At 36.3% G+C, this 24,869-nt stretch overlaps 1 protein-coding gene across 8 annotated transcripts in view; it reads right to left on the bottom strand.

The window, feature by feature from the left end:
• The window catches only part of ORC4 (origin recognition complex subunit 4), a 75,223-nt gene that overhangs the window by 37,601 nt on the left and 12,753 nt on the right, over nucleotides 1-24,869 (bottom strand). For 5 of the 8 annotated variants that reach the window (XM_064382797.1, XM_012457107.3, XM_012457105.3 and 2 more), the window contains exon 2: nucleotides 1,888-1,961. In XM_064382797.1, the coding sequence (XP_064238867.1) occupies nucleotides 1,888-1,944 (57 nt within the window). In that variant the 5' untranslated portion in view covers nucleotides 1,945-1,961. Of the gene's footprint in view, nucleotides 1-1,887; nucleotides 1,962-2,076; nucleotides 2,303-19,881; nucleotides 19,971-24,869 lie in introns of all 8 variants that reach the window. The other 3 variants (XM_012457106.3, XM_064382796.1, XM_064382794.1) reach the window with 2 other exon arrangements.

Raw genomic sequence — 24,869 nt, 5'->3', positions numbered from 1 at the left:
TAGGGTGCTATCTCAGATTTGACCCCATGGACTGGAATTAAAAACCTCCAAGAATATTTGCTTCTCCCAGACTGACAGTGTGGAACTAATCCTTCATGTATCAAAGAAATAAATTTGAGTTCTTGTTCCATGTACAGAGGCTAAGCAAAGAAAATGACTCATTAGGGACAAAACAGTCCATACTTGTTCATTATAAAGTAAGTTAAAGAATAAGGGCATTGACTCTAGAAGCTATTATATGAATTTTAAACATTAAGTCTTTTCTAAATTTTAATTTATTTATCTATAAAATAGGTACAATAACACCTTGTGGCAGGCCTGTCTTAAAGATTAAAAAAGGGGGCGGAGCGCAATGGCTCATGTCTGTAATCCCAACACTTTGAGAGGTTAAGATGGGCAGATTGCTTGAGGTTAGGGGTTCAAGACCAGCCTGGCCAACAAGGTTGAAATCTCTTCTCTACTAAAAATTCAAAAATTAGCCGGGCATGGTGGCAGGCACCTGTAATACCAATTACTTGGGAGGCTGAGGCAGGAGTACTGCATGAACCCAGGAGGCTGCAGTTGCAGTGAGCTGAGATTATACCACTGCATTCCAGCCAGGATGACAGAGCAAGACTTGGTCTCAAAAAAAAAAAAAAAAAAAAAAGATTGAAAAAGGCAATTATTTATAACACAAATAGGCTTTGTACAGGTAATAGCTAATATCTGTAAAATATATATAAAAGAACATATGTATATATGCACTAAACTAATCATAATATGTATTCTTCTACCTAGATGAGATCAAAAGAAAAAATTCAATCCTTTCCTTAAAAAGAAAAAAACTCATACACAAAACCTCACTAAAATCTCTTAGTGGCAGTAACTGTATGTAAAATACAAGCTAGATATAAAGGAATTAAAGTTGTAGTGACTAGTTAGAAGGTTCACAAATCCCAAAGCGATCTGGCATGGAAGTTAAATAGGTATATACATGTATTGAAATTAATTCAGCTGTACCTGAAGGATTTGAGCACTTTACATACAAAGATACATAACAGCATATCTCAGTTAAATTTTTTTGTTCTTTTAGAAAGAGTTAAACAACTTCCTTCAAAAAGAAAGCCAAGTCTTATAAAGGAAAACAGTAACATTCAATTTTTGTTTAAAAACTAAATGTAGTTCAGGTCAAGCTAGACAAATACAAATGCCAGGGTAGAAATATCATGCTCATTTACCTATTAGACTATAAGCTTCTTAAGGAAGAGACATACAGAGAGATGCCCAGCCCTTGGAATACAGTATGCACTTCTGATAACATTAATTATAAAAACACTCAACAGACGAGGACTGTTCCTCGTCTTCCTCAACTTAATAAAGGGCATCTATGAAAAACCCTACAGCTAACATCATACATAATGGTGAAAGACTGAATGCTGTCCCTCTAAGATGAAAACATAGACAAGAATGTCCATTCTTCCCATTCCTACTCAACATTTTAAAGACAGTACAAGCCAGGGCAATTAGGCAAGAAAGGTGGTAAAAAGACATTTAGATTGCAAAGAAAAAAGTAAAAGTTAGAATTCTAACTACCCAGGCTTAATAAGGATAAAATCAAATTGTAGTATAAAACACGAATATTAAAAACACCAATATGAACTGTCATAAAGGGTAGAGAACAATCATAACAACAACAAAATCTGTTGGTCCACATTTAATTTTGACAGAGTTTGGAAATTTCTGCTTCCAGATGATTGTTCTTATAAACTTGTACTGATATCTCCTTAAGGATAGAAAGAGTGATTCTTCCTATGTGCTAAAGGGAAAATTCAAGTTAAGACGATAACTATTTCTCTGAACACCTTTACAGGGTAACAGGTCTTGAGATTAAGGAAAATACATACTAACCTGTGAAAGGCACTCTGCGTGAATTAAGCTGTTACTCTTTGATTTACGACTGCTCATTTCAACGAATTCAAATCCTTTAAAAAATCAGCATAAATATTATAAACATAGTGACTTAAAGAGATTACTTAAGAATCTACTATTCTAGAATTAAAATAAATACAAGTTTTTAACTGTAAAAAATGCTCAAACCTTAAGACCTTCCAAATCTTTAATGGCTTCATTTTGTCCAAGTACAGGCTTATTCAACACTCTCATACCACACTTCAGGCACATCTTGTTTTATTGTGTTTTGCTTTAATGTGCTTTGCAGACAGTGTAATTTTTTTTTTTTAAAGCAAATTGAAGGTTTGTAGCAACTCTGTGTCCAACAAGTCGATAGGCACCATTTTTCAAACACCATGTCTCCATTTTGTGTCTGTTGGCATTTTTAGCAATAAGGTATTTTAAAATTACGTACATTTTTTTAGACAGTACTATTGCACACTTAATAGACTACCATAGTGTAAATATAAGTATATGCACTAAGAAAAGTTTCATGTGATTCACTTTATTATGATATTTGCTTCACTGCAGTGGTCTGGAACTGAACCTATAATACCTCCAAGCATGTAAGTGGTTTTTAGAGCTACTCCCCTCTTTCCATTAAATCTTCTATTCACTTTCCCTTTCTTTCTTTTTCTTTTTCTAACTTATATGCTTTCTTTATGTCCCATCCATCCATCCCCAGGATAATCCCTTACAGAAAACCCTCCCTTTCTTGCTCCATTCACCAACCATACCAAAAAAAAAAAAAAAATCATTAAAGACTAGGTTAAATGCCTCTGTTTAAACACTCATAAGTGCCTGTATTTCTCTTTCTTTATTATAGAATTATTTTAAACAAAATTGTCTAATTGCTAGTGTTTCCAAATTGAGGATTTTTTATATTCCAAGCATTGTAGCATAATGCCCAAAACAAAGTTGGCAATGAATAACTGGAATGAAAAAATATATATACTAATGAAAAATATATAAATTTTGTAAAATTCTCCTCCAGGGTACCATACTCATAGACAAATGCCTTTGAGTATAAGATCTAATTTTCTTAGCACTTATTTCCTATAGGAGTACTTTAACAGTTAGGCAATAACAGCTTAAGCAGTGTTTACTTAGGTATCAGGGATTGTTACAAATGCTTTGCATTTATCAACTCATTTAATCCTCAGAATTGCCCTATGGAATAACCACTATTATAATCCTCCCTTAAGATTGGAAGACACAGAAAGGCTAAGTATCTTGACCAAAATCAAACAGTTTGTAAATGGAAGAGCCAGGATTTAGATCAAGTTAACAACTACTTTTATTTTTTAAAGTGTATTCTGGTCTCATCTAATCTCCAGAAGGAACACAGTTTTGCTGACACCCTGAATTTAGCCCAGTGAAAGCCATTTTGGAACTTTTTTACCACCAACTCATAAAACTCAAGAAAAGCTGACCTATCATCAAATCACCAATGATTGACATTATTATAATGTGAGAAAGAAGACAGCAAGATGAAATAGGAGGATCTTCAGCTTGTGGAGGATCTTCAGCTTGTGGAGGCTCAAATAGCAACAATAATTTCACAACCACCACAGACAAAAGTGTCTTTTTGTTAGCCTTGAGATTCAGCCAGGAGTTTGTGAAATCCCAGTGGGGCCCAAGACCCAGGAAAGTCAACTTGAGGGCAGATCTTTGTTCAAGTGACAGACTTTCCAACTGTGTTCCAGGTTCCAGACTTGGAAAGGGCCCTGTCCTCCAGAGGGCTTAGCTAGAACCTGACAGGACCTTGTTACCAGGGCCTGTAGCAGGATGTGAACCCTATCTGGTCCCTTGGTAGACTGGACTTTTTCTAAGACCTAGGTCTGTACAGGAGATGAAGATATGCATAGAAAAGATCTGTTATCAGGTGTGTAGATGGTGTGGCTTTCTCTTGGAACCTGGGAGGGCTCCTACTGGATCACTGAGTAGATACCTGAGCAGGCAGTATTATCCTAGTCCTCAGTCACCAAAAGTGCTCTGGCTCCAGGCTTCCTAATTGAAAATTAAATAATAGCATCTTCTTTCTTAGAAGAAAAGTGGTCTTCTCAGTTGCCTTAGGATACCTTTTAGCAGTCTTTTCTGTCTAAAGTTTTATCTTATTCCATTTAAGTTTTTATTTTTCCTAATGAGTGTTGAGTGGGAAAAACCTTTTTAGCAACAAAAAATATCCTCAACACTGGTTTATGATGCTCTTGACCATCGGCCAAAATCTGAAATCACAAGGAACTATGTAATAATTGTGTCCTAGAAAATAAGGCTAATTAAAATTTTAAAAAAGAGAAAGCGCTTTTGCAGTACGTTTTATTTTGTAGAACTACATTAGTTATCTTACAGTATTGTTAGAATTAAAAGATATTTTTACCCACTTCATGAATCAAGAAAGCATTACTCAGAAAAGCTAAATAAATGTCCACATTTCCAAGGCAGGTATCTAATCTGCCTCTTTGTATCAAATATAAATCAGGTAAGCTATTAAGATCATTCATTTTTTCTTCATTTGGGGCTATCATTCATAAAAGAAACAACAAACACTCCACTATTGTATCTACCTTATAATCTAAATAAATTTTGACTGTAAATAAAGTTTTAGTCCAAAGGTTATTTTGACATGTAATGGTCAAGTATCTACTACATAATGAATATTTCAAAGACAATTCTGACAGTACAGATGAGATAAGCTTCAGACATTTGCAAACTGCGTATCTGACAAAAGATCTGTATCTAACAAACATTCAAAACTCATTAATAAAAAAAGAAGCAATCAAATTAGAAAAAGGGCAAAACACATAAGTAGACCTTTCACCAAAGAAGATATGCAGGTGGCAAATAAGCATATGGAAAGATGTTTAATATCATTATCCATTATGAAAATGCAAATGAAAACCATAGTAAGATATCACTATACATTTATTAGGGCAGCTAAAATAACTCAACGATGGCGAGGATGTAGAGAAAATGAATCTTTCATTTAACCACTGGTAGGAATGTATAACGGCATGGCTACTCTGAAAAGTTTCTTTACAGCAATTTCTTAGAAAACTACACATACACTCACCAAGCCACATAGCAATTTCACTCTAGGGAACTTACCTGACAGAAAAACTTACATTCACACAAAAACCTGTAACATGTATGTTCATAATAAATTTACTTGTAATAGCAAAAACACTGGAATCGATTCACCTAATGAGCCTATGGGGTTAATGAATTAGTTCCACTGATGCTTTCTCACTGAAGTCAGGAAGTACCCAGACAGTAAGGGACTCCCTTTTAAAATTCTTCTGATATTGGACAATGCCCCTGGCCACCCAGAATCCCAAGAGTTCAACACTGAAGATTTTTGCCCAAGTAGTCCACTGGTCCCCAAACACAAAGTCTCTAATTCAGCCTGTAGATCAGGAGGTCATAAGGACCTTTAAGGCTCATTATACAAAGGAAAGGAGTGTCAACACTATGAAAGAGAACCTCTACAGAGAGAACACGATGGAAGTCTGGGAGGATTAGACCACTGAAGATGCCCTGTTATCACAGAAAAAGCCATGAAAGCCATAAAGCCTGAAACAAATTCCAACTGTAGAAATCTATGTCCAGATGTTGTGCATGACTTCACAGGATTTACTAGAGAGCCAATCAAGAAAATCATGAAAGAGATTGTAGATATGGCAAAAAGGGTGGGGAATGATGGATTTCAACATACAGGTCTTAGAGAAATTTAAGAGCTAACAAACACCACACCAGAGGAATCAACAGAAGACAAGGTGTTGGAGATGAGTGCTTCTGAACCACTTCCAGACAGTGAGGAAGATACAGAAGAAGTAGAGCCAGGAAACAAATTGACATTAGACAAGCTGGCAGAATAGTTCAATATACAAGACTGCTCTTGGCTTCTTTTACAACCGGGATCCTTCTATGACACAGGCACTGAAATCAAAGCAAATGGCTGAGGAAGGGTTGATACTATGTAGAAACATTTTTTTAAAAATTAGAAGCCTTCTGCCAGCAGGAAAGAAAGATAAAAAAAACAATTAGAAGCCAAGAGAGATAGACAGAAATTACAATGTGTTTCTGTAAAGTTACACCCAAGTGTGCCTACCTGTTTTGTCTCCCCTTCTACTTCCTCCACCTCTTCTACCCCTAGGCAACAAGATCAACCCCTCCTCTTTCTCCTCAGTCTACTCAACATGAAGATGAGTAGGATGCAGACCTTTATGATGATCCACTTCAAGTTAATGAATAGTAAATATATTTTCTATATATAGTAGACATATTTTCTAAATATCTACTATACATAGAAATATGTCTACTAATATAGTAGACATTTTCTAAATATCTTTTCATAGCTTACTTTATTATAAGAATACAGTATATAATACATACATAAAATATGTATCAATTGACAATGTTACCTGCAAGACTTCCAGTCAGGTATGTTATTAGCAGTTAAGTTTTGGGGGAGGCAAAAGTTATATGCAGATTTTCAACTGCTTTGGGTAAGAAAGGGGTGTTACTACCCCTAATCCCTATGTTGTTCAAGAGTCAACTGCATATAAAGGAAATTCTCATTACTGCAATTTCAGAAAGCTACTGACCATTTTCAATTTACTTCGGTATTGACAAAGGACAAAAATTACAGGAATCGTAAAAATGTGTCATCTAAAGCTGTCTGCTCTCTGAATGGCCTATGTGCATTTTCCCATGATAGTAAGTCCCCTACAATCTATACTTTTATAAAGGAAGGGATGAATTCTGAAATATATTCACTGACCACTACTTACTGTATCTGTATTTGAAAGTTTATAGTTACATGCTAACCAAGGCAGGATGACTAAATAAGGTCAAGACTCAATCATGTGTATATTCATACTTCCCATATTTCAACTGAAGTGGCTTATCATAATTCTCCATTCCTATGCTTTCCAAGGGTTGCTTGCTGATACATTCCAAAAATTATGAAGCACATCCTTTACTGCTCTTGAGATTTCTTGAGTACTTATAACTCTTCTTTCTCATGATGCCTTCCTCAGATCTAAACCCTCACTCAGAGCCGCTATGTCTACCTTAATGATTCTGGATAATGGACTTTAGACAAACAGTTTGGCCAACAATAATGATAACTATTTAGTAAACTCTCTTAACATCTAAAGATAGAATTAGAAAATAGCTAACACTAATAACTTATTCCTACATATAACTCGATATCCATTCAGATGTCAAATGTTTTCCTACCTTAGAACATAAAAACCCTCTACTTAGTTTGCACAAGTAACTTAAGCTCCTTATCTCAGGTTAGTTCTAATCACTGTTTTTTAAACTAACATAATCCTAAACTTTGTGGGAAAAGCAACCTGGAAGAACTCCTGGTGACAATCCTTCATGTCAAATTTGAAGTTTGGTCAATTTACCAAATCTCTCTCTGCTTGCTGACTAGCAATGGCATACAACTTCTATCTATACTATTAGCTGATTACAACTTAGAAAAGTTTCTTAAAAGAATTCAGAATTTTCAAATCTGACAAGGGCACACACATGAGACTTGCTTTGGAATACCACACCAACTCTATCTGAAAATAAGTTGCTCAATAAATTATTGTTGAATGAATACAATGTTTCAAATATATATGTTTCAAGTATATTAATATATGTTAAATACATTAATTGATACAAAATGTTTTAAACAGATTACTGCTTCACCTAATTAATACTATTGTCATAAGTCACTCAGAAGTTATTTCATGCAACAGACTGTATGCACTCAACTTGCTTCTGTCAGCTATGTAAACAGGATATAAATTTTCTGATGACAAATCAGAATAAGTTAAAAACAGGATAAGTTAAGCTGTGATAACAATTCATAATTAATGAAATTAATAGTTAATGAAATAAAATATGACCGACCACCACAGATTGGCATATCTGCTCAATTTTCATATGTGTGTTTCTGTATGTATAGATGTATGGGCAATAAATATACATATATAAATGAGCTCATGGCTTTAGTTTCCAGCATTGCTTAAAGATGTATTTTCACTAAACTGAAAAAAAATTTTTACTAGAATGACAGTTCAAATGATATAGAAAATGAGCACATTTTGAAAAAGGATTAAATAAAATGTTTATTCTACATAAACTGTAGTTAGTAAGACAATCTAGTAGCTACAAGTCAATGCCAGACCATCTCAATCTATTTAACCTAAATTTTCAGTGTTTACTTATTACGAGGCTCTGTGACAAGCACTATGGGGAAGATGACAAATATAAAACTTAGTATCTATCTTAAAAAAAAAAAATACAATAGGCCTGGCGTGGTGGCCCATGATTGTAATCCCAACACTTTGGGAGGCTGAGGCAGGTAGATCATGAGGTCTAGAGATCAAGACCATCCTGGCCAACATGGGGAAACCCTGTCTCCACTAAAAATACAAAAATTGGCTGGGTGTGGTGGCATGCACCTATAGTCACAGCTACTTGGGAGGCTGAGGCAGGAGAATTGCTTGAACCTGGGAGGCGGAGGTAGCAGTGAGCCAAGATCATGCCACTGCACTCCAGCTTGGCAACAGAGCCATCTGGAAAAAAAAAAAAAACAAAAACAAAACAACCTTACAATTTGTTGAAATAATATGTAGGTGTAGGTGTATGAGTAGATATGTATCTCTCACAGATAAGGCAGTATCAGCATAAAGCAAGGGATAAACTCATAGGGTTAGTAAAGAAAAAGACCTTAAAAAAGAAAAAAATAAAACAGTACTACCTATAGAAGTGGAAACGAACATATAGATTTTAAATGACCTGCCCAAGATGACACAGCTTACTTAATAGCAGTGGTAGCTGTTAGGTCTACTGATTCCCAATCAGGTTGGTTAGTCTTAACTGGCATGAAAAAAAAACTGAATATCTGAAAAGTTATCAAAGTAATCACTGGACTTTTCTTCAGGAGACAAGAAATAGCAGATGAATACATTCTGAAAGAACATGGTTAGTATAACAGATGTTCAAGACTGATAATTCACTTCTCTTTCAATATTTATGTGAACAATCTGTATTTTTTGGTAGACATTCTTATTTTTAAGATCATAAAGTTTCTTCCCAACACTAAAAAGGAATACATGTTTAGTACAGAAACTTTGGAATTTCAATAAGGAATTGTGCAGATACAATGGTACAAAATGGAATCAGAGAATCTTTCTAGTCTATCTAATAAAGCAAAACAAAAAATTGTTAAACAGAAATATCTTAGTAGTACCTAAACAAATAAAGAGAACAAAACAAGGCTAGAATTCTATGGGCATTCTCCATGGCTCCTAACTTTAACCTCACTCTTAAAAGCTATATTGGCATGAATAAAATCTCCTAAATTCTCACCAATGTATCAAATATGAAAAGAAGAAAATTGATAAAAATCCTAATCCAATTACTAAATTTCAAGCCTAAAAAAAGAATTTGTTGGGCCTTCAGGCTGAAAACCACCTACAAGGGAGAAAAAAATGCTAAAATATGGTGTGATAATATGTATAAAGTTCTGAGAGAGAGACCAAGCAAAGATGCCACTCACATATAAAGGTAACAGGTATAGTCTTATCAAATAAGAATGAATTTATTTAGTACACAGAGCAAATAGAGCGTTGAGTGGAAAATTAGCTGGGTATGGTGGCATGAGCCTGTAATCCCAGCTACTCGGGAGGCTGAGGCAGGAGAATCACTTGAACTTGGGAGGCGGAAACTGCAGTGAGCCAAGATTGTGCCACTGTACTCCAGCCTGGCGACAGAGTGAGACACCCTCTTTAACAAAAACAAAGACAAAAAAAAGCTTTGTGTGGAGTGTGTTGTTCGGGAGGATATGGGAAACTCAACAACAAAATCCAGCCAATTAAAACATAATTCAAAACACAATTTTACACACACACACACATACACACACACGTGAGCTCTGAATCCACTAAAATAAAGAACTAAAACCAAAAAATGGTAAATAATTATAGCATCAAAACAGGTGGAAATATAAGTCTTTACAGAGTGAAAATAATCATTCAACAAAAAAATGAAAAAAAAAGGCATGAATGCATAAGATTGCCAATTTCATTTTTCAGAGTAGAAAAATAATGTCTAAACTTAAAACATGAAAAAAAGGTATTGCATAGCTAGAAACTTTTTTTTTTTTTTTTGAGACGGAGTTTCACTATTGTTACCCAGGCTGGAGTGCAATGGCACGATCTCGGCTCACCGCAACCTCCGCCTCCTGGGTTCAGGCAATTCTCCTGCCTCAGCCTCCTGGGTAGCTGGGATTATAGGCACGCGCCACCATGCCCAGCTAATTTTTTGTATTTTTAGTAGAGACGGGGTTTCATCATGTTGACCAGGATGGTCTCGATATCTTGACCTTGTGATCCACCCGCCTCGGCCTCCCAAAGTGCTGGGATTACAGGCGTAAGCCACTGCGCCCAGCTCTAGAAACTTTTTTAACCTAAGATTGAGATCTTTAAAAAAAAAATCTCTTGGGTTTAATAAATATCTGAAGTCCAGCAATTCCCATAATTTTTATTAGGTTAAAAATGTGGCATGCCTACACACATACACACATACACACTTTTTTAACCAAAATGGATTCTATGTCATAATATTTGTCACTTAATACAAACTTTCCATATATATATATATTATATAAATAAAATACATACACACACAAAGTATATTTACATATATTTTAAATTATTTTTTCTATAGCTACCTTAAGGTGAAAAAAAAAAAGAATTAGTGATTCAAACTGTTTATGAAAAAGAACCATGTACCTCAGCTGGATAATAAAAAATACTCTAGTATTATGAGCATCTTACTAGTAAGATGAGCAGGAGCTGTTAACACTGTGCACCAAAAAAAGCATTTACAAAAGAAAACAGGTGTGAACATGTCCTATTTATTTAGTTTCGAAGTTGTTCAAGGACAGGTCGAAGAGGCAACAGATAAGTGATTTTTTTCTATCTTGCATATTAATGGTCAGTAAGGTAGCTGGTACAAAATAACCCTCTAGAATATGAAAGTATTGTAAAATGTTTATCTATAAATACTTATCTAAAAATAAGAACTAAATTAAGCTTAACTAACATTTAATATATAAGTTGACATATCTTTACTTGGTCTCCGTATCAGCAGGTCAAGTCATGTTACTAAGAGCAACTCAGAAGTCCTAAGGAAAGAATTCAAGATCAATAACAAGAAGGGGTTCCAAGTGGCACCATCACATACATATTCATTTACTTTCAGCTCATTAATACACAAGGTAGGTATGTGGATCCAGTTTGGAGACAATACTGAGTCTAACCGACTTTTTTTTTTTTTTTTTTTTTGAGACAGAGTCTCCAAAAAATTGCACCTGTAATCCCAGCCAGGGTGATTACAGGCACCCTGGCTGTAGTGCAGTGCTGCAATCTTGGCGCGCTGCAACCTCCACCTCCTGGGTTCAAGCAATTCTCCTGCCACAGTCTCTTGAGTATCTGGGATTACAGGCGTGTGCCACCACGCTTGGCTAATTTTTGTATTTTTAGTAGAGATGGGGTTTCACCTTGTTGGCAGGCTGGTCTCAAACTCCTGACTTCAGGTGATCCACCCACCTCAGCCTCCCAAAGTGCTGGGATTATAGGCATGAACCACGATGCCCAGCCTCACTTGCTGAATTTAAAGATTTTATTATTTTTTAAATGTAAGTGAAATAATTTCAGCCTGTTTCAACTGCAGCTCTTTCCATACACCACTTTCCAAGAACAACTAACTTATATCAAGTTTTTCTTAGTTTGGAAGAACAACTAACACATCAGGAGAAGATGAAATTGGCTAACAATTCCTACAAAAACCTTGGTAAAATTGGTGAATGAGACTGAAAAATATAATTTAAAAATACACAAATGATCATGTATCATTTTCTTTAACAGCCTTATTTTGAGGCAAAACCCTACAGCTCCAGCAGATGGGGGCATTACTTTGTGAAGAGAACTCCTAGTAAATTAAAAAGATGTTTAATGCTGCTCTCTTTCCAGATGGTGGCAGAAGAAAACACCAAAAACAATACCACTACCCTCTTCCCTTTATTAGAAAAAAAGTTAAAATACAAATTCTAATACTGTTTACCTGGGACCTAACTCTATACAGCTGACATTTTTCAAAGCAGGGTAAGCATGGACAAAAGGTCAGAACTTTGCCTCTCTTCAGTTAGATAAAATGTTCTTGATTTGCTAGCTAAACAGTCAAATAATGTAAAATGAAAGGTATTAGGAGAAATTTGTAGGTGATTTCCAGTTTTGTTACTGTCCTTTGAGATGAAACTGAGGCAAGAAAAATACATTTAAGCTGTTTTTCAGTCCGTCAGAATTAGTTTTCACTGTTTCTTTTCCCCCAGTTGCATTGTTTACACAGAGGTAAATATTAAAATAGAGTTAAAACAATGGTTGGGGGTAGGGGAAATAAGGGACCATAGTGATATGAATTCCAATAAGTAAACTTAGTTCTTTCTAAAAAGATCAGCTTTTCTAGAGAAAAGATGAGGAAAAGGTAGCAATCTCAAAACATGTTTGATTAAGATCAGCACTTTAGGCAAGATCTGGAATGAAAAAGAGGAAATAAAACAGGAAAAAAAGGATAGGAACAGCCAGATTTCATCTGCATTTTGGTTTATAATCTTCAACTCATGTCTTATTTTTCTACTTATGCATTCAGTAAAATGTACAAAGTCATCCAGTCTCGTCAGCCAATACTCTAAATAGTATAAACAAAAAACAAGTTCACTTAATAACCAGTCTTTTAATTTGGACTAGAATTCAAAGACCATTCTTTGTATGGTCTTTGGACCATACAATGAGAAAACCATTCCTACAAAGACTTGCAGTGCTAACATGGTTTAAATTAAACAGAAACCTCTAATCCACTTCATCACAGGCCATGAGGCTTATTTTCTATACAGGGTATGACAGAAGAAATCTACCTTGGGGACACCAGACATAGCAGAAGGTGATGGTACAGACAAGAAAAGCTTTGAAAGGGAGGAGAGGATTAAGAGAGTGTTTATATACTGAATGTTGAGACTCTCCAGCTCTCTTCTTTCACATAGTTCTCATAGGACTGGCAATCAGATTTACACCCTAAAGCAGGGTTTCTCAGGATAAGCACTACTGGCATTTTAAACTCAATTTTTCTTCATTGTTGGAGCTGTCCTATGCACTGTAGGATGTAACAAGACCCTCAGATTCTACACCAGTTTTCAGTAGCAACCCATCTGTGACAATCGAGTAAGTCTCTAGACACTGCTGAATTTCTCTTAGGGGGCCAAATCATCCCACTTGAGAATCACTGGCTTAGAGGCAGAAGATTGGAGGACTCTTCTTATTGGACTCTTATTAGCCCTAGAAAAAAGCCTTCCAAATACCTAAAGATGACATCAGGGATTTCCAGCCATATTCACAGAGTTCTAAAATAGCTTTCTAAAGCCCTTAACATAAATTTGAACGTACAATCAAAGATCACTACATAGCTAAGGAAAGCCTCCAGATTAAAAAGACCAAAACATATTAACAGAAAGAATAATTTGGAAAAAATAGAGAAAGCAGAAAGAAATAAATTTAAAAAAAAAAAACACAAAAATTTTAACTAAATTCATAGAAAGAAAAAAATAACAGGAAATAAGAAAATTATATAGAGATCAAAAAAGACCTTTTGGAAATTAAAAGTATGACAGCAAAAATGAAAATCTCAAAAGTTTGAAAAAGGTAAATTTTCCAGAAAGTATGAAGCAAAAAAAAAAAAAAAAAAAAAAGACAAAAAATGACATTAAAAAATTAGGTCTAAGAAGTAGAATGTCTAATTAGGGTTCCAGAACCAAAAACAGAGGCAAGAAAATTAAAGAAAAAATATGAGAAACTTTCCCAGAGTTGATGGACACATATTGTCAGACTGAAAGTACCCATTAAATGCATGGCAAAGTGAATGACTATAGACTCTAAGTCACATCACTGTTACATTTCAGAACTCTAGAAACAACAAAAAGAAACATTTGATAAGCTTCAAAATGTGACTGTATAATCTTCAAGAGAGGAGATAAAAGTGATCTGTAGAGTGAGGGAAGGCTTCCAATTTTCTATCAGATGCTATGAATTCCTTCAGAGCTCTTAAGAAGAACAATTTCACCCTCATAATTCAACACCCAGATAAACTAATAGCTAGGGTAAAATAAAGACACTTACATAAATATAATATCGCAAAACATTTGACTTTCAGAAAGCTACTAGAAACTGGAATAAACCAAGAGAGTACACAAGCCAAAGGATTATATAGAACATAGGAAACAGAGGATACAGCATAGGATAGAGACTGAACAAGCGGCAACTGTATCAAGCAATGGGCCAAAATTGAAGCAGATCAGAATGCTCTGGGAGAAATTTCTTGATAATGGTTAAACTGCTAAAATTACTTGATACCTCTGTATATATGGCGAGGCTATTTTGACAAACGGCAGATAGTTTGATTCTGAACTAATAACAAATATTTAAAACTATACAAGTGCTAAATGGTTGTATATGAAAAACTAAGCTATCAATGGGAAGATGGGGGGAATGGATCAGATGTTTGTGAAAAAAAGCTAAATTTACATCACCAACAGCAAGTTAAGAGATAATGCCTAAAAGTGAAAATCAGGCGATAGCAACATAAAAGGTTATTTAGAGATACAGAGGTATATACCAAAAGAATAAGCCAAAAAAAGTTTTAGAAGTATATGCCTCCAGATGAGGAAAACTGGGGTAGTGACAGCCACCGTGCCTAACATCACAGCCTTTCTGGGACTAACCAAAGTAAGGGTATAAAGGCCCAATTTTATTGCATCATGATATCAACCTGAAGAAAAATATCCTGGAGAACCTAACCTGTGACAAAAAAGCATAAACTAACTGTTTTTAATAATAAGCCATGAGGAAGCACTGAAATTTTAAGCATGTGCTTTTTTTACATTTGCAACAGTTAAAAGAAAAAGAGAAAGAGAAGAACAGGCTGTTTAAAAAGTATTTTCTAATTTCATTAACTTGGCTTCATATATTCCAGAGCAAATGTTAATTTAAAAATTTAAAGCCCATCAGACTAACAGCAGATCTCTCTGCAGAAACCCTATAAACCAGAAGAGAGTGGGGGCCAGTATTCCACGTTCTTTTTTTTTTTTGAGACAGAGTTTCGCTCTTGTTGTCCAGGCTATAGTGCAGTGGCACAATCTCAGCTCATGGCATCCTCCACCAGCTGGGTTCAAGCGATTCCCCTGCTTCAGCCTCCTGAGCAGCTGGGACTACAGGTGTGTGCCACCATGCCTCGCTAATATTTTTTGTATTTTTAGTAGAGATGGGGTTTCACCATGTTGGCCAGGATGGTCTCAATCTCCTGACCTTGTGATCTGCCCACCTCAGCCTCCCAAATTGCTGGCTTTACAGGCATGAGCCATTGCATCTGGCCATATTCCACATTCTTAAAGAAAAGAATTTTCAATCCAAAATTTTATATCCAGCCAAACTAAGCTTCACAAGCAAAGAAGAAATAAAAGTCTTTACAGACAAGCAAATGCTGAGAGATTTTGTCACCACCAGGTCTGCCTTACAAGAGCTCCTGAAGAAAGCACTAAATATGGAAAGGAAAAATCAGTACCAGCCACTGCAAAAACATACCAAATTGTAAAGACCATCAACACTATGAAAAAACTGATATAACTAATGGGTAAAATAACCAGGTAGCATCATAATGACAGGATCAACATCACACATAACAATATTAACCTTAAATGTAAATGGGCAAAATGCCCCAATTAAAAGACACAGACTGGCAAATTGGATAGAGTCAAGACCCATCATTGTGTTGTGTTCAGGAGACCCATCTCACCCACAAAGACACACATAGGCTCAAAATAAAGGGATGAAGAAATATTTACCAAGCAAATGGAAAGGAAAAAAAAAAAAGCAGAGGTTGCAATCTTAGTCTCTGATAAAAATAGACTTTAAACCAACAAAGATCAAAAAAGACAAAGAAGGGCATTACATAATGGTAAAGGGACCAAAGCAACAAGAAGAGCTAACTAACCTAAATATATATGTACCCAATACAGGAGCATCCAGATTCATAAAGCAAGTTTTTAGAGACCTACCAAGAGACACAGACTCCCATACAAAAACAGTGGGAGACCTTAGCAGCCCACTGTCAATCTAAGACAGATCAAAGAGACAGAAAATAAGGATATTCAGGACTTGATCAGTTCTGGATCAAGCAGACCTAATAGACATCTACAGAACTCTCTACCCCAAATCAACAGAATACGCATTCTTCTCAGCAGCACATTGCACTTATTCTAAAATTGACCAGATAGTTGGAAATAAAACATTCCTCAGCAAATGCCAATGAATACAAATTATAACAAACAGTCTCTCAGACCACAGTGCAATCAAATTAGAACTCAGGATTAAGAAACTCACTCAAAAACACACAAGTATATGGAAACTGAACAGCCTGCTCCTGAATGACTACTAGGTAAGTAACAAAATTAAGACAAAAATAATTAAGTTCTTTGAAACCAATAAGAACAAAGACAAAACATACCAGAATCTCCAGGGCACAGCTAAAGCAGTGTTCGGAAGGAAATTTATAGCACTAAAAGCCCATAGGAGAAAGCAGGAAAGATCTGAAGTCAACACCCTAACATCACATTTTAAAAAAACTAGAGAAGCAAGAGCAAACGAATTCAAAAGCTAGCAGAAGACAAGAAATAGCTAAGATTAGAGCAGAACTGAAGGAGACTGAGACATGAAAAACTCTTCAAAAAAACACAATGAATCCAGGAGGTGATTTTCTGAGAAGATTAACAAAATAGATAGACCTCTAACCAGACTAATAAAGAAATGAGAGACGAATCAAATAGACACATAAAATATGATACAGTGGATATCACCACTGATCCCACAGATATACAAACTACCATCAGAGAATACTATAAACACCTCTACACAAATAAATGAGAAAATCTAGAAGAAATGGATACATTTCTACATACATACACACACGCAAGACTAAACCAAGAAGTCAAATCTCTGAATAGACCAATAACAAGTTCTGAAATTGAGGCAGTAAATAATAGCCTACCAACCAACAACATCCAAGGACCAGACGAATTCATAGCCAAATTCTACCAGGGGTACAAAAAAGGAGCTGATACCATTCCTTCTGAAACTATTCCAAACAAAAGAAAAAGAGGGACTCCTCCCTAACTCATTTTATGAGTCCAGCATCATCCCAATACCAAAACCTAGCAGAGACACAACAAAAAAAGATTTCAGGTCAATATCCCTGATGAACATCTATGTGAAAATCCTCAAATATGGGCAAATCGAATCTGGTGGCACATCAAAAAGCTTACCCACCATGATCAAGTCGGCTTCATCCCTGGGATGCAAGGCTGGTTCAACATACACAAATCAATAAACGTAATTCATCACATAAACAGAACCAATGACAAAACCACGATCATCTCAATAGATGCAGAAAACCCTTTGCTAAAATTCAACACTCCTTCAGGCTAATAACTCTGAGTAAACTAGGTATTGATGGAACGGATCTCAAAATAATAAGAGCTATTTATGACAAACCCACAGCCAATATCATCCTAAATGGGCAAAAGCTGGAAGCATTCCCTTTGAAAACTAGCACAAGACAAAGATGCCCTCTCTCACCATTTCTATTCAACATAATATTGGAAGTTCTGACCAGGGCAATCAGGCAAGAGAAAGAAATGAAGTTTATTTAAATAAGAAGAGAGGAAGTCAAATTATTTGCAGATGACATGACTGTATATTTAGAAAACCCCATCGTCTCAGCCCAGTCTTCTTAAGCTGATAAGCAACTTCAGCAAACTCTTGGGATACAAAACTTAATGTGCAAAAGTCACAAGCATTCTTACACATCGATAATAGACAAACAGAGAGCCAAGTCATGAGTGAACTCCCATTAACAACTGCTACAAAGAGAATAAAATACCTAGGAATACAACTTACAAGGGATGTGAAGGACCTCTTCAAAAAGAACTACAAATCACTGCTCAAGGAAATAAGAGTGGACACAAAAAGATGGAAAAACATTCCATGCTCATGGATAGGAAGAATATCTTGAAAATGGCCATACTGCCCAAAGTAACTTATAGATTCAATGCTATCCCTATCAAGCTATCATTGACTTTCTTCACAGAATTAGAAAAAAACTACTTTAAATTTCATATGGAACTAAAAAAAGAGCCTGTATAGCCAAGACAATTCTAAGCAAAAAGAACAAAGCTGGAGGCATCATGCTACCTGACTTCAAACTATACTACAAGGCTACAGTAACCAAAACAGCATGGTACTGGTACCAAAACAGATATACAGACCAATGGAACAGAACAAAGGCCTCAGAAATAATGCCACACATCTGCAACTTACAACTTATTTGATCTTTGACAAACCTGACAAAAACAAGCAATGGGGAAGGGATTCCCTTTAATAAAGTTAATAAATGGTGTTGGGAAAATTGACTAGCCATATGCAGAAAACAGACACTGGACCCCTTCCTTACACCTTATACAAAAATTAACTTGAGTTGGATTAAAGACTTAAATGTAAGATCTAAAACCATAAAAACCCTAGAAGAAAACCTACGCAATACCATTCAGGACATAGCAAAGACTTCATGACTAAAACACCAAAATCATTTCCAACGAAAGCCAAAATTGACAAATGGGATCTAATCAAAGTAAAGAGCTTCTGCACAGCAAAAGAAACTATCATCAGAGTGAACAGGCAACCTACAGAATGGGAGAAAGTTTTTGCAATCTATCCATCTGACAAAGGCCTAATATCCAGAATCTACAAAGAACTTAAACAAATTTACAAGAAAAAAAAAACAATCCCATCAAAAAGTGGGCAAAGGATATGAACAGACACTTCTCAAAAGAAGACATTTATGTGGCCAACAGACATATGAAAAAAAGCTCATCATCACTAGTCATTAGAGAAATGCACAAAACCACAATGAGATACCATCTCATGCCAGTTAGAATGGCAATCGTTAAAAAGTCAGGAAACAACAGATGCTGGAGAGGATGTGCACAAATAGGAATGCTTTTACACTGTTGGCAGGAGTATAAATTAGTTCAACCATTGTGGAAGACAGTGTGGTGATTCCTCAAGGATCTAGAACCAGCATTACCATTTGACCCAGCAATTCCATTACTGCGTATACACCCAAAGGGTTATAAATCATTCTACTCTAAAGACACACACACATGTATGTTTACTGCAGCACTGATCACAATAGCAAAGATTTGGAACCAACCCAAATGCCCATCAGTGATAGACTGGATACAGAAAATGTGCCACATATATACCATGGAATACTATGCAGCCATAAAAAAGAATGAGTTTGTGTCCTTTGCCGGGAAATGGATGAAGACAGAAACCATCATTCTCAGCAAACTAACACAGGAATAGAAAACGAAACACTGCATGTTCTCACTCATGAGAGTTGAACAATGAGAACACATGAACACAGGGAGGGGAACATCACACACTGGGGCCTGTTGGTGGGTGGGGGGTTAGTGAAAGGATAGCATTAGGAGAAATACCTAATATAGATGACAGGTTAATGGGTGCAGCAAACCACCATGGTATGTGTATACCTATGTAACAAACCTGCATGTTCCGCATATGTATCTTGGAACTTAAAGTTTAATTTAAGAAAAAATTAAAATAGATCTCTTTTTCCTTGCAGAGGAGGCAGACCAAGACGGATGAAGAGAACCCCCAGGAATCATCCCTCAGCAGGAACACCAAACTGAAGAATTATCCATGCAAAAAAACTGCCTTCATAAGAATCAGCGAATCAGTTGGGAACAGTGGTACATACCCATAATCTCAGCACTTGGAAGGTTGAGGCAAGTGGATCATTTTAGCTCAGTTCAAGACCAGCCTGGGCAACATGATGAAATCTTGTCTCTACAAAAAAGTACAAAAATTAGCCATGCATGGTGGCATGTTCCTGTAGTCCCAGCTACTCAGGAGGCTGAGTTAGGAGGATCACTTGAGCCCGGGAGGGCAGTCCAGGCTGCAATGAGTTGAGATCATGCCACTGCACTCCAGCCTAGGTGACAGAGTAAGACCCTGCCTCAAAACAAACAAACAAACAAAAACAAAAACAAAATCAGGTGAGCAATCATAGCACCTGGTTTTAACATAATATCAAGGAAAGAGGCATTGAAGAGGGTAGGAAAGACAGTCTTGCAGTGACTATACCACCCCTCCTCCAACCCCAGGCAGTACAGCACTGAGATAGAATCTGTGTGCTTGGGAGAGAGAGTGAAAGTAAGTCTGGGACTTTGCATTGGAACTCAGTGCTGCTCTGTAACAGCAGAACACAACACAGGGCATTCTGCTGGTGCCTACAGAAGGGGCATTTAGATCAGTCCTGTGCCAGACAGAAATCTTCCACCCTAGGAGGAGTAGTTGGCTTCACCACATTATGACTAAGTGGTCTAGGGCCTAGAATAAATATGAGTAACAGTGAGGCCACAAGGACTGCATCCTTTGGCAAGCCTTGGTGCTGTGCTGGTCTTGGAGGTAATGGAAATGAGATAAAACCCAGTGTAACACAACCTGTGGCAGACAAGGAAATCCCTGAGTCACCCCTCTCCAACTCCTTCAGCTTAGGGTGGAGAAGGAAGAGTACAGAGAACTTTGTCTTGCAACCTGAGTATAGGCTCAGTCACAGTAAAATAGAGCAAAAGACAGATTTCTGAAGGTTTTGATAGCAAGCTTTTGCTCCTGGATGGCATTTACAGATTCGCCCTGGGCTAGAAGGGAATGGCTGCCCTGATGGGATGGATTCAGTCTTGGAAGAATTCACCACCTGCTGACTAAAGTGGCATTTGGCCTTGAATAACAGCCAGTGGCAGTCACACAGGATTGGCTGTGGCCCTTGGGTGAGCCCCAATACTGTGCTGGTCTGCAAGGCTTCAGATGCAACTCAGCACAGTTCCAACTGTGGTGGCTACAGGAGTGCCTGTGTCAACCCCCTCCAACAATGGGCAGGCCAGTACAGACAGAGACTCCAGACTGAAGGAAAGGGAAGGTAGAGAGCAAGAGACTCTGTCTGGTAATACAGGGAATTCTCCCAATTATTTCCCAAGTCCATGAAGACTGTGTATATAGGAGTCTGCAAGAGTCACAGCGTTCCTGTGCATCAGATGCTCCTTAATGCCAAAATGGCTGCAGTGACTACAGGCTTAGGTCACAACACTCAATCTGCTTTGATTTCTTGGAAAGAACCCTGGAGAGTAACAGGAATAAACAAATCTAAACTGTAAAGTCTAGCTCTTCGATGCCTAGAAATTGATGAACATCCACAATGATCAAGAACTTGTAGGAAAACAGACCAATCTTGGAGCAATAAAGATATGTGACCTTTCGGATGGGAAATGCAAAATAGCAGTCTTGAGAAAGCTCAATTAAATTCAAGAAAAAAGAGATTAAAAATTCAGAATTATATCAGAGAAATTTAACAAAGACACTGAAATAATAAAAATCAAGCAGAAATTCTGAAGCTGGAAAATTCGACAAGCTGAAATTCCATCAGTCTCTCAACAGCAAAATAATGAATTAGTGAGCTTGAAGACAGGTTATAGGAAAATACAGTCAGGAGGAAAAATAATAAAAAAGAATGAAGTATGCCTACAAGATCTGAAAATGGCACCCCAAAGGCATAATCTAAGAGTTACTGGCCTTAAAGAGGGTGTAAAGAAAGAGACTGAGGTAGAAAGTTTACTCAAAGAAATAATAGCAGAGTACTTTTCAAACTTAAAGATATGACTATACAGGTAAAGGAAAGTCAAAGGAAACCAAATAGATTCAACCCAAATAAGATTACCTTAAGGTATATAAAGCTAAAGTCTCAAAGGTCAAAGACAAAGAAAGGATGCTTAAAATGGCAAAGGAAAAGAAGTAACTATATAAAGGAGTTGTACTACATCTGGCAGCAAACTTTAGCAGAAACCCTACAGGCCAGAAAAGAGTAGGATGACAAACTTTAGCTGAAACTCTGCAGGCCAGAAGAGAGTAGAATGTTATTAGGTTGGGGCAAAAGTAACCACGGTTTTTGCAATTACTTTTAAAGGCAAAAACCATGGAAACTTTTGCACCAACCTAATACATCCATGTAAATTATCCTTGAAATATGAGGGAGACATGAAGGCTTGCCTAGACTAATAAAAGCTGAGGGATTTCATCAACACCAGACTCATCTTCAAAAAATGTTAAAGGGAAATTTTTCAATCTGAAAGAAAAGGACATTAACAAGCAACAAGAAATCATCTGAAGGTATAAAACTCACTGGTAAAAGTAAGTGCACAGATAAACACAGACTACCCTAACCGCTCATATCTTTAGTAGGAAGATTAAAAGACAAATCTATCATAAAAAATAAATAAAACTACTCCAAAACTTAAAATATAAAAATATATAGACAAAAGTCAGAAAGTAAAAGGATGGAGTAAAAATATACAGGTTTTTAGTTTTCTCTGTGCTTGTATTTTTTCTTTTCTTTGCAATCAGAGTTGTCATCAGCTGCAAATAACTGGCTATAAGTTGTTATTTGCTAACCTCACAGTAATCACAAAACAAAAACCTCTAATAGATACACAAAAAAATAAAAAGCAAGAAATTAGGCTGGGCACAGTGGTTCACGCCTGTAATCCCAGCACTTTGGGAAGCCAAGGAGGGCGGATCACCTGAGGTTGGGAATTCCTGACAGACTGACCAACATGGAGAAACCCCGTCTCTACTAAAAATACAACATTATCTGGGTGTGGTGGCGCATGCCTATAATCCCAGATATTCAGGAGGCTGAGGCAGGAGAATCTCTTGAACTCAGGAGGCAGAGGTTGCAGTGAGCCAAGACTGTGCCATTGCACTCCAGCCTGGGCAACAAGAGCAAAACTCCGTCTCAAGGGGAAAAAAAAAAAAAGAAATTAAAATATACTACCAAGAAATAACTTCAGCACAAAAGAAGACAAGGAAATAGAAAGGGGAAGAAGCCCAAGAAAACAACCAGAACAACAACAAAAAGGCAGTAGTAAGTCCTTACCTATGAATAATAATACTGAATGTAAATGGACTAAATCTTCACTATGAAAACATAGATTAAAAACAAAAAGATGGAAAAAGATACTACATGCAAATAGAAATGCAAAAAAAGCTCAAGTAGCTTTGTATTCATTTTTAGATAAAATAGATTTCAACACAAAAACTGTGAAAAGAGAGAAAGGTTATTATATAATATATAAGGTTTTAATTCAGCAAGAGGATATAAAAATTATAAATACATATCTATCCAACACAGAAGCACCCAGATATATAAAGCCAAGTTAATTACAGTTAAGGAGACAGAACCCAATACAGTAATGACTTGGGAATTCAACAGCCCACTTTCACCATTGGACAGGTCATCTAGACAGAAAAATCAAGAAAGAAACAATGAATTTATTCTGCACTAATAGATTACATGGACCTAACAGACACTGACAGAAGCTGTCATCCAACAGCTTCAGAATACACATTCTTCTCTTCAGCACATGAAACATTTCTCAAGGATGGATCCTAAATTCTCCAATCAAAAGATACAGAGAAGCTGAAGGGCTAAACAAAACAAGGCCCTACTATCTGCTACATATAAGAAACTCATTTCATTTATAAAAATATAGATAGACCAAAAGATGGAAAGAGATATTTCATGCAAACAGAAACCCACAAAGAGCCCCATCAAGTCAGGCCACAAAACAAGTCTGATAAAAATTATCAAGTATCTTTTCCAACCACAATGAAATAAAAGTAGAAATAAATAATAGGTGGAACTTTGGAAACTATACAAACACATAAGAATCAAATAGGCTGGGAGCGGTGGCTCACGCCTGTAATCTCAGACTTTGGGAGGCCGAGGCGGGTGGATCATGAGGTCAAGAGATCGAGACCATCCTGGTCAACATGGTGAAACCTCGTCTCTACTAAAAAAAGAAAGATACAAAAAATTAGCCGGGCATGGTGGCGCGTGCCTGTAATCCCAGCTACTGAGGAGGCTGAGGCAGGAGAATTGCCTGAACCCAGGAGGCAGAGGTTGCGGTGAGCCGAGATTGCGCCATTGCACTCCAGCCTGGGTAACAATAGCGAAACTCTGTCTCAAAAAAAAAAAAAAGAATTAAACAATACATGCCTGAACAACCAATGAAGTAATTAAGAAGAAAATTAAAAAATTTCTTGAAACAAATGAAAATGGAAACACAACCTACTAAAACCTATGAGATACAGTTAAAATTAATACTAGAGGGAATGTTTATGGCAATAAATGTGTAAATCAAAAAGTAGAAAACGAAAAAATAAACAACCTAGTAATGCGTCTTAAAGAACTAGAAAAGCAAGAGCATGCCAAGCCCCAAATTAAGAAAATAAATAATAAAGAAAACAAGAAAATAAATAATAAAAAACAAATAAAATTAAGACTAAAAGAAAAAAATAGAAGAGATCAATGAAATGAAAAGGGTTGTTTGGAAAGAAGATTCAAATAAAGAAAAAAAAAGAAGATCCAAATAAAATCAGAGACAAAAAAGGAGACATTACACCTGATATCACAAAAATTCAAAGGATCATTGGAGACAATCTTGAACAACTATATGCCAATAAATTGGAAAACCTAGAAGAAATGAATAAATTCCTAGATACGTACAGCCTACCAAGAATGAACCATGAAGAAAACCAAAATCTAAATAGACCAATAGTAAGTAACAAGACAGAAAAAATAATAAAAAGTCTCCCAACACAGAAAAGGCCAGGACTTCATGACTTCGTTGC

This window comes from Aotus nancymaae, unplaced genomic scaffold (assembly GCF_030222135.1).
Source record: "Aotus nancymaae isolate 86718 unplaced genomic scaffold, 86718_ANA_hifiasm-v0.15.2.pri h1tg000029l, whole genome shotgun sequence".
In the NCBI taxonomy this organism is placed as follows: Eukaryota; Metazoa; Chordata; class Mammalia; order Primates; family Aotidae; genus Aotus; species Aotus nancymaae.
Note: the sequence above shows the minus strand (reverse complement) of the source record. Positions and strands in the feature narration are given on the sequence as shown.